Source organism: Trachypithecus francoisi, unplaced genomic scaffold, assembly GCF_009764315.1.
Source record: "Trachypithecus francoisi isolate TF-2019V2 unplaced genomic scaffold, Tfra_2.0 Lachesis_group20, whole genome shotgun sequence".
In the NCBI taxonomy this organism is placed as follows: domain Eukaryota; kingdom Metazoa; phylum Chordata; class Mammalia; order Primates; family Cercopithecidae; genus Trachypithecus; species Trachypithecus francoisi.
Genome location: NW_022681466.1, coordinates 16,630,397 through 16,640,891, shown reverse-complemented (window position 1 = coordinate 16,640,891; position 10,495 = coordinate 16,630,397). Strand labels below are relative to the sequence as shown.

Sequence of the window (10,495 nt, the reverse complement as noted above, 5' to 3'; positions counted from 1 at the left end):
GCAGAGTTCCTCCTGCCAAGGGCACCTTCTGTCCCACATCTCCATGGTACAGCCGTGGGAGGAGGACTTGGGAGCATAAAAAACTCCACCACGTTGGGGCCAGGCGTGGTGGCTCACGCCTGTAATTCCAGCACTTTGGGAGGCTGAGGCGGGTGGGTCACAAGGTCAGCAGTTTGAGACCAGCCTGGCCAACATAGTGAAATCCCGTCTCTACTAAAAATACAAAAAATTAGCTGGGCATGGTGGCAGGTGCCTGTAATCCCAGCTACTCAGGAGGCTGAGGCAGGAGAATCGCTTGAACCCAGGAGGCAGAGGATGCATGAGCCAAGATCACGCCATTGCACTCCAGCCTGGGCAACAGTGAAAGACTCGGTCTCAAAAAAAAAAGAAAAAAAAAAACAACAAAAAACTCCACCAAGGGCTTTTGGGTCCTAGGGACAGCAATGATGTGGCTGCTCCAGCCAGAACCTCAACTTGTCAGTAAAGTTGGGATCCATCTTCCCTAAGAGATTTGTCCCAAGAACACACGAGTTGCTACAGCAGAGGAGAAATCAAGTGTGTTTTCCTTCTGGTCAATTGTCCCCTGAATGTGCTTTCTTCCTACAGTGTTGTCAGAAAAGTAAAAAAAAAAAAAAAAAAAAAAAAGTCCACGATGTCAGCTGGGGTGATACCAAAACAATTGTGGGAGGAACAACACCCGCAAATTGAATAGTGTGAAGAGTGTGGACAGAAGATGTTTTGTCTTTGGCTTCATCTCCCAGACTTGATCTTTGTAAATAAAGCAGGTTCCACCAGAGCCGAACCTGGCAATGACTTGAGGAGCAGCTGCAAGGAAGACAGCCTCTCCCAGGGTATCACCTGGGGGCACACACCAGCTTCCCCTCCTGAGCTTCATCGAGGGGTTAGTGCTGCCTCTCGGGAAAACACAAAGATGACAAGAAGCCAAAGGTGTCAATAGTTCCCATTTAGTATGAAAGCTGGCTCAGCAAATCACGCTATTTCAGGGCCTAGGGTGGGCCACTTCCCAGGCAGCCCTGGCAGGAAGGACTCCGAGAGGTGGACAGTAAGGTGGGGGCTTGGGAGTGATAGGTCTAAACATCTGATGGAAGCAAAAGAGAGGACAAGGGAGGGAGTCAAAAAATCCAGGAAGCCTATCCTTCCAGAAAGTACTGACACCAGGGTGACGTGGATCCCAGCACCCACACCTCTGAATGCCCTTTCCCTTGCACCCCTATCCTGCCACCACTCAGAGCTGCCCCAAGCACCTGTTCCTCTGGGCCCCAAGGTGACGCCCTTTGTGTGTGTATAGGAAAGTACAGTGTACACATTTGGTTAGTTCCTTCTTTTACACCCATAAATTATCAGAGACAACCCTTTTGGAAAGCAATTTGGCAATAATATCAAGTGACATAAAGATGTTCGTAGCCTTTGGCCCAATAATCTTCCTCCTGGGAATTAATCCTAAGAAAATAATTCACAAGGAAGAAAGGACCATTTTGTATCTACAAAGACATTTATTGGGGTGTTATTTATGATAGGGAAAAACTGGAGACACCCTCCCCAGCCAACATAGAGGGATGGTCCTATAAATTATGATACACACATCCAATGAAATGTTACCCTGCCAGTAAAAATGGTAAATTGAAAATTGTGTAGCAACAGGAAAGAGTGTTTAGAAAATAAAAGCGTGTGAAAAAAAGGAGCACAGGATTGTCCATATACTGTGATCATGGCAATGCTGACAAATCCATGTATGTGTAGATAGTTGTAATGTTACCTGTAAGGCACGGTAAGGCGGATGTAACTGTGCTTCAAATGTTCTTTTCCATGGCTGTGGAGTCCTTCTACCATGAAATCATTTTTGTAAAATCGCAATTTGTCACCAGGGGTTTTGACTTTCCTTATTGCCTTGAGGGAGGTGGCAGAGGCAGCACATCTCAGACCGAGCCTCGGTTCCTCCCCCTACCACCCACCGCTGCCCCTAAAGGAAGATGCTGCAGCCTCCCCAGTCCCCATGCCAGCGTCTCCCACTTTTCTCTGAGCTTTCGGTGGCAGACAGCGCCTTGGGCACTTTTTCATGCTCATAATTCAAATTACCTGTTTAAGTCGGTCAAATGAAAAAATAGCAGCTCTGCCCCCACGCGGGCTGGCCGGGGCGCCTGGAGCGCCAGGGCGGCTGCAGCGCGCTCTCCGCGGCCGTCGGCCCTGAGCTCATTTCCTGGGGCGCGCGCGCCGGGCTATTTCAGCCTGGCGCTGTGCAAACAGGACAATTTACTGCGGCCAAGAGGGGCCCAAATTACAATCGTATCACAGACAAATATCCGCCACGCCAGGTCTCCAGGGGCCAGGAGGGGCCTCTCTCCCAGCGCGGGGGGCGGGCGCGGGGTCAGGCGGGTCCGCAGGGCTCGGCTGGGCCCCTCAGTGCCCTGATCGGCGTTTGCCAGCGAGCTGTGCCTGCTCCCTGCAACAGGAACGGGCCCAGCTCCCCCGGGCGACCGTTCCTATCTGGGTTCTCGTGCAGAAAAACCTCATATCTTCCTGGGGATTTTCCCTTGATTTGGGGTCCCCTTTTATTTGGTTGCTTTTCTGCATTTGGGATGAAAACATTCCTTCATCCAACCACTTCAGGGCACAAAGTCATATCTCCTCGTTTGGAAACCTCATTGCCTGTCCATCACTCTTTGGGAAAAGTCAGAATCCTTAGTCTGATGGTCAAAGACCCGTCTTGGTCCAGTCCACCTGTCCAGAGCCAGCCCCTGTACCCAGATGCTCTAACTGCGGAGAGCACATCAGACTTTCACAATTTTATCCTTGACAGTTGCCTTTTCATCCTGCCTGAATGTTCCCTTGTTTTTTTCTGCCTAGTGAGCTCTTATTCCTTCTTCAAGACCCAGATACATATCACCTCTTCCATGAAGCTTTCCCTGACTTCCCCTTTCCCTGCCTGACATCTGCCTTCCAAGCAAAGTCAGCCCCTTTCCCTTCCTAGCACCGTGCAGAGGTAGATGGTACTTCTCACATCCTATAATTATTTGCTTGCATGCCTATGGTACACTGTACCATTGCTCACAAATATTTCCTCTTCCTCTCTGGAGAAGGATTCCACTTCCCTGACCCATTGACCTCACTCAGGCTTGGCCACTTGACTGGTGCTGGCCATTGAAGTGGGACATGTGAGTTACTGGGGAGCAGAAACTTTCAAAGCCAAGCATGGCTCACCTTGTTCTCTTCCCTCTGCTACAAGGATGGCACTGCCCCAGCCAGAAACCATGCTGCCAGCCTGGTATAGGAGTGGAGCAGGACACACATAAGTGTGAGAGAGAAATGAACTTGACCTCAGTGCTCCAGGCCCCTGGGACCATGGACTCATTTGTTACTGCAGCATAAACTAGCTGATCTTGACTTCAGCTTCTGCCTCTCTTTCCTGGCTTTACCTTCACAAAATCAAGAATCTGATCTTACTGATAGTATACAGCTGGTCTTCAGTCATGGTTTTTTGTTTTGTTTTGTTTTGTTTTTTTTGAGACGGAGTTTCACTCTTGTAGCCCAGGCTGGAGTGCAATGGTGCGATCCGGGCTTACTGCAACCTCTGTCTCCCTGGTTCAAGCGATTCTCCTGCCTCAGCCTCCCGAATGGCTGGGATTACAGGTGTCTGCCACCACACCTAGCTAATTTTTGTATTTTTAGTAGAGACGGGATTTTACCATGTTGGCCAGGCTGTCTCGAACTCCTGACCTCAGGAGATCTGCCTGCTTCAGCCTCCCAAAGTGCTGGGATTACAGGTGGGAGCCACCGTGCCCGGCCCCGAAGACAGATCTTAATCATCTGATTTCCCATCCATTAATTCAGTCTTTCACCAAGGATGTATTGAGTGCCAATCATGTGCCAGGCACCATCTGATGTGCTGGGGACAGAGAAATAAAACAGATAAAAATCCCTGCTGTTAATTCTAGCCTATGGTGACAAGAGGCAGATCCGTGGCTGCCTGGGGTGGGTGTGGGGTGGGAAATGGGAGAAATGGGGATGACTACTACTTTGGGGGTAGTGGAAAATGTTCAGTATCATGGTAGTGTTGGTGGCTGTACAGGTATATATATATATCCGTATACATCCCACAGTTCAGAATTGTACACTTTAAATGGTAAATGGATATAGTTTATTATATGTAAATGATCCCTCAATTAAGTTGATTTAAAAGAACCTGGCCGGGCCCAGTGGCTCGTGCCTGTACTCCCAGCACTTTGGGAGGCCGAGGTGGGAGGATCACTAGGTCAGGAGATAGAGACCAGCCTGCCTAACATGGTGAAACCCCGTCTCTACTAAAAATACGAAAACAAAAAATTAGCCGGGCGTGGTGGTGGGCGCCTGTAGTCCCAGGTACTCGAGAGGCTGAGGCAGGAGAATGGCCTGAACCTGGGAAGTGGAGCTGGCAGTGAGCCAAGATTGCACCAATGCACTCCGGCCTGGGCAACAGAGCGAGACTCCGTCTCAAAAAGAAAAAAACAAAAACAAAAACAAAAACAACTTGCCCTTGTGGAGAAGCATTCTACTGGGGAAAACAGACAATAAACACGTTGATAAATAAAACATATGTCAGAAAGGGGTAAGTGGTGCTCAGAAAAATAGGACAAAGGATCAGAAGTGCTGGTTGTTGCAATTTAAAATAATGGGGTCTAGAAAACCACCCTGAGAAGGGCCAGTGGAGCTATGCCCAGCCTGTGGTATCCTTCCTCAGGCAGGGGACTATACCCCCAGCTTACAAGCCTTTTCAAGGCACCTTCAGGGTTTGAGCCCAGAATGTACTGCACATTAAGTGTTATTGATGGGTTTGTGGAAATCTGCTCTCCCTCAGGCTCTGATGAAACTTTTCTAACAGGAGACTGAACTCAGGACTGGGCATGGCTCCCTGCACATAGTAAGTCCACAGCAAATGTGTGTGGGGTGAGTACTGTCTTCTTTATCCTCCCCTTTTCTACTCCAGTCCAGGTAGACTGTGTATCTACCCACCCAATTTTGCTGTTTCTGGCACCCTTAGTGGGTCTTGCCTGCTGCTCCTGCTTGAAATCATTACCCAGAGGTCTGTGTGTCAGCTCCAGAGAGATGTGCCTGGTGCTCCTTTATCTCAATACAATTCCCCCACCTCCAGGCTCTAGGGGAAATCCTGAGCTAACTTTGGTCTTTCCTAAACTCCACACTTCCCTTTGGGCACCTCTTTCCCCATCCTCTTTCCCCATTGCAGGGCTCTCTTTCAGAATTTGCTTTTTGTTGTTGTTTTTTGGCAGATGTGCACTAATCATGCTTTATTTAAAAACAAAAAAATTGGCCGGGGGCGGTGGCTCATGCCTGTAATCCCAGCACTTTGGGAGGCCGAGGTGGGCAGATCACGAGGTCAGGAGTTCGAGACTAGCCTGACCAACATGGTGAAACCCAGTCTCTACTAAAAATACAAAAAATAAAATAAAATGAGCCGGGCGTGGCACGTGCCTGTAATTCCAGCTACTCAGGAGCCTGAGGCAGGAGAATTGCTTGAACCTGGGAGGCAGAGGTTGCAGTGAGCTGAGATTGCGCCACTGCACTCCAGCTTGGGTAACAGAGCAAGACTCCGTCTCAAAAAAAAAAAAAATTAAAATAAATAAAAACAAAAAACAAAATACAATCCATGTTGAAATTGATGAGTGTAAGTTAAATGGTGGTTTTTAGGCTGGACCCATGATTTAAGCTGTACCCATCCAGCTCAAACTGAAAAAAAAAAATCATTTGAATGTTAAAGCAATTGTCCAGAGTCTTGAAGAAGAAACCAGGCAGGAAAATGCCAATAATGATGATTGGCAAAATCAAAATCGAAAACAAAGAAACTGTTTATCAAGCTGCCAACAGACAAAGAAATCTTGCGTGGAGACTACAAGTCTGGAGTTTCTGGGATGAAATTGTACAGGAATCTCAGTCTACAGTTTCCTCAACCGCTGTGGAGACGGAGCTGTCACTGAATCTGACAGAGCCCTGCACTCCCCAGTCTGCTGACCCTTCCTGTAATCCGGTCTTTACTGCAGCCTGAGGAACTGTTTCAACCTGCTCCTTTTTTATCTTCTTCTTTGGCACAACCTCAGTGGACTTCTCTGATTCAGAACGAGTTCTAATTGATCTTGTCTGTTGCTTCTTTTCTGCTGAGCCTGTAGAACCAGATGTTGCTTCAAGAGATGATATATTCTGCGTTGGCTTTTCATTTCTCTGATTTGGTCTAGAAATTATAAGCCTCTCTTGCCCCCTGACGCTTATTTCTGTTTTGTTACCAATTCCCTTTGTTGAATAAACAAATTGATTAATTTCCCTTCCTCTGTAGCTTTCTGAAGAGCAAACACTTGTTCAATTTTCACAGCAGGAGACATGTTACAATTCTGCAAATCCAGGCTCCCTTTGTGCATTGTAATGGAAGCTGGTAGGATTTCCTTGCTGCCACAGTTTTCCAGGCTATTTTAACAGGAGGTGGCTCTTCCTCGTCCACACTTGTGTGCTGCCTCTGGCTGTGTCTCCGAATGTCAGTACTTGAGAGTGAGGAGGCCATCTCCCCTGCATTGGTCTGTTCTGGCTGAGTACAAAGCACAGATCTTGGTCATCAGGTTTTTTTTAACTTCGGCTTTGGAGACAGCATTCTTTTTTTTTTTTTTTTTTTGAGAGGGCGTCTCACTCTTTTGCCCAGGCTGGAGTGCAGTGGTGCGATCTCCGCTCACTGCAAGCTCCGCCTCCTGGGTTCATGCCATTCTCCTGCCTCAGCCTCAGGAGTAGCTGGGACTACAGGCGCACACCACTAGGTCCGGCTAATTTTTTTGCATTTTTTTTTTTAGTAGAGACGGGGTTTCACTGTGTTAGCTGGGATCTCCTGACCTCGTGATCCACCCTCCTCGGCCTCCCAAAGTGTTGGGATTACCGGCGTGAGCCACCGCGCCCGGCCCCAACATTCTTTTTTGCTTGGGATAAACCCTCTTCAGGTTGTTTATCAATATAGATAAAAGTATGCTATTCTATTCTTTCTTCTCAAGTCATTTTCAATGCTTTCTCTGCATGGGCAATGCCAAAATCCCATTGAGCATGTTCTCTCTGAGGTCAGGGTTTCCGAATCTTTTGTTTCTCAGAGTGATTGCTGGCTTGTTTGGTTGCCTCAGCCAGTAATTCTTCATACTGCTTTTATGATCTTTATACTCCTGTACCCATTTTTTATGAACCCACGCCCTCTCTGGCTGTTTGCTAAAACACTGGACATGATATTCTCCGGCACCTCTTGTGTTAATTTTGGTATGAACCTCAAGCTGGGGATCACTTGAATCCATACAAGGTCACCACGGATAGGTTCCCACCCTGGACCACACAAGATCACCAACCTGAAATTTAACACCAGTAGACACTTCTGTTGTTGGAACAGAAGATAGTATTGGCTGAACTGGGGCTTCCTCTTTTAGTACTGGATCTTCCCTTGGTTTTTCTGATATGGTGTCAACCCTCTCATTTGGTCTATTTTGTTCCTCTGGTTCTAATTTGGGGATTTTGTGTGACTTGCGCTCTTCAGATCTTGATGAGTCATGTTTTTTGGGTTTTTTCCTCTTTTCTTTTCTGCTTTCATGCTTTGACTTCGTGTACTTCATTTGCCTGTACTTCATTTATTTATTTATTTATTTTTGCGGTATTTCATACTAGTTTATTTAGGGGTTCCATTTTCACTCCTCAATAGATTTGATGTGTTTCTCATATGCTTCTTCACTCATAAGTTCATCTAGTTCTGAAGGGTTACTCAGTGTCATCTTGATCAGCCAACCATCTTCATAACAAGATTTGTTTACAAGTCCTGGATTTTCTGCAAGAGCTTCATTAATTTCAGTTACTTCTCCTGATAAAGGAGAATAGAGTTCACTAGCAGCTTTCACACTTTCCAAAGCACCAAACTCATCTTGTTTGTTCAATTTTGTCCCAACTTCAGGTAGACTACAGTAAACAACATCTCCCAATGCTTCCTGTGCAAAATTGCTGATTCCCACTGTTCCAATACCATTTTCTATTGTTATCCATTCATGTTTCTCTGTGAATTTACGCACCGAAAGCAGAGCGGGTCGCGTGCGCAGTGTCCGGACGGCGCCCGCCCCCAACTGCCAGGGCCTCAGAGGGCAGGGCGCTGCGGGGGACGGGACCGCGCGCAGGGTGCAGAGCAGGTCCCGCACGCTCCGCACCACTCGCAGCGCCATGTTCGCAGGGACGGGGGTCGCAGCGCTACGCCTCGGCCACCCGCGCCGGGAGGCGGGGCGGGGAGGGGCCGCCTGTACTTCATTTAAAAGGTCTCCACAAAGGGAAGATTTGAACAATTTCCTGCCATTCTGGATAGTTTTGGTTATTTTTAGTTTAACTTCAGGTGAGCCAGTCTTCTTTGGAATCACAGTTTGTGGTACTGAAGGAGGGGAGTGGTGGCTGTGGAGGGGAAGGTTTTTCTAGAATTTCATGTGGTCTTGTGTTTAGAATTTCTGAATGGTAATAGTTAGTGGGGCTAAAAGTTTCTAACTGCACCAAAGCCATTGGCTGACCCATTAGGATATCGATTATACGACTGGTATTTGGTTTGAGTTTCATACATGCTGATTGATGGTAGGTAGCCATTTGTGAGTGAAGGAAGATGTGTTGTAGGTGAGTACTGAAAGCTTTGCTGCAAGGTAGCTTCATATGGTGTCTGGCCACCATTTTCAGCAATGTCACTGTTGTTATCAAAGGCATCCTCCTGATGGATGCTGGTGGAGTCAATGAGTTGAGGTGGTTGTTGAACTGTGTTTCCCATGATCCCTTGCATGAAAGAGAAACAGAAATCCATTGTTCTGCTCCAGCATTCTTAACTTTCCCTTTCTCTCATCGGGCCTTCAGCTTGTCCCGTTCTAACGCCCCGGCCGTGTCAATGCAATCACAGGAGGGACACGGAGATCGAGGACGGCCACAGCCGGGTCAGGCCAGGCGTGCTGCAGCAGGAGGAAGCCTCGGGAGGTGGGGTGGGAAGGGGAGGCCGAGAGACTGGGGTCGCCGCGCCCCCGCTGCCGCCAGAGAGGAGCCTACGTCTGGCAGCCCGGCCTGGGCAGCAGGGTCCTCGACGCTCGGCTGGGAAATGGCACGCCTCTTCGCGGCGACCTGTGCACAGTCCCTGGGCCTCCGCCACCGTGCTGGCAGCCACCGCAGCGCACAAAGCCCCCTCACCCGGACTCTCGGGGTGCCGCCGCCAAATCCTTAGCCGCGGCGCCTGCCGGGAAGCGCAGTCCCGCGTTCGGGGCGATGGGGCCCAGGAGGAAGCGGCGAGTCAGCAGGGCGGAGGAAGCGGGGGCGCGAACCACGAACGCCGGCGGCCGCGAGGGTCTGGAGGACAAAGGAGAAACTAGGCGAGAGGGCTTAATTGCTTTTTTTTTTTTTTTTTAAGACAGAGCCTTGCACTGTCGCCAGGCTGGAGTGCAATGGCGCGATCTGGGCTCACTGCAACCTCTGCCTCCCGGGTTCAAGTGATTCTCCTGCCTCAGCCTCGGAGTAGCTGGGATTACAGGCGCGTGCCACCACGCCCAGCTAATTTTTTGTATTTTTAGTAGAGATGGGGTTTCACCATGTTGGCCAGGCTGGTATCGAACTCCTGACCTCGTGATCCACCCGCCTTGGTGTTGCTCTTTTATAACTCTTTTTACCCTGGCACCAAACTAGCATTTAGGGGAAAAAAGGAAAAATCAACAAAAACAAAACAACAACAAAAAAACCTCTATCAGTCATTTGCACATTAGTTGGAAATAATTTAGACCAGTGTGTCTCTTTTTTTCAGAACACATTCAGTCCTCTCTGATTATTAGAAGGAAGGTTCACCTTTTGATCTTGGTTAAAGAAATTTCAGGCTAAATTTCTGGGGAGGGGATGTATTTCAGGTTCCAGGATCCCAGAATTGCTCTGCAGAGTCACAGCCATCCTTCTTCCCTGCAGCCTCTGTTGGCTGCACTGTGTCTGCTATTCCTTTAAAAGTGGTTTTGGCAGAGGCCAGGCTGAGCTCTTACTAGCTCCTTACAACAGAACAAGCGAATGTGAAAAGTCTTAAACATTCAGCCTTCTGGTCAGAGGAAATCCCAAAATCAGCATGGCTCAGGATTTTAAGTGCCCCATAGAGTGTCCAACAGAAGAAACCTAGGAGTCTAGGGTCTTTCAAAACCCCAAAGTTAAAATCTTTCATTAACCCTTCCTGGCTTGGGATTTTAGGCAGCCTTTTGGAGGCCTCCCTTGCCTGGCACATTTGGCCATAAACCCATTCATTCAGCCCTACTGATTTAGTGCCCATTATGTGCCAGGCAGAGGAAAAGTAGAAATGGTACAATCTATCTTCAAGGGGCTCAAAGTCTGCCGGAAACAGACTAACAAATTAGAGCACAAGGGTGTGCTGGGTGTTATAATAGCAGTCTGGGTTGCTGTTGAGAAAATACAGAGGAGGGTACCACCAGGGAGCTTC

General features: G+C 48.3%; 1 protein-coding gene and 1 pseudogene across 1 annotated transcript; both read right to left on the bottom strand.

Annotated features, from left to right (window-relative positions):
• Positions 1-5,940: 5,940 nt before the first annotated feature.
• Positions 5,941-8,945, bottom strand: LOC117066909 (annotated as a pseudogene).
• On the bottom strand, positions 7,677-8,297 carry LOC117066910 (glycine cleavage system H protein, mitochondrial-like). Its single transcript, XM_033182839.1, has one exon. It carries the CDS (start codon positions 8,229-8,231, stop codon positions 7,710-7,712), a length of 522 nt encoding a protein of 173 aa, XP_033038730.1. The 5' UTR covers positions 8,232-8,297; the 3' UTR covers positions 7,677-7,709.
• Positions 8,946-10,495: the final 1,550 nt, after the last annotated feature.

What these genes read in the sequence shown, in the direction of transcription:
- LOC117066910 (XM_033182839.1), bottom strand. Translation starts at nt 8,231, where the DNA reads ATGGCGCTGCGAGTGGTGCGGAGCGTGCGGGACCTGCTCTGCACCCTG.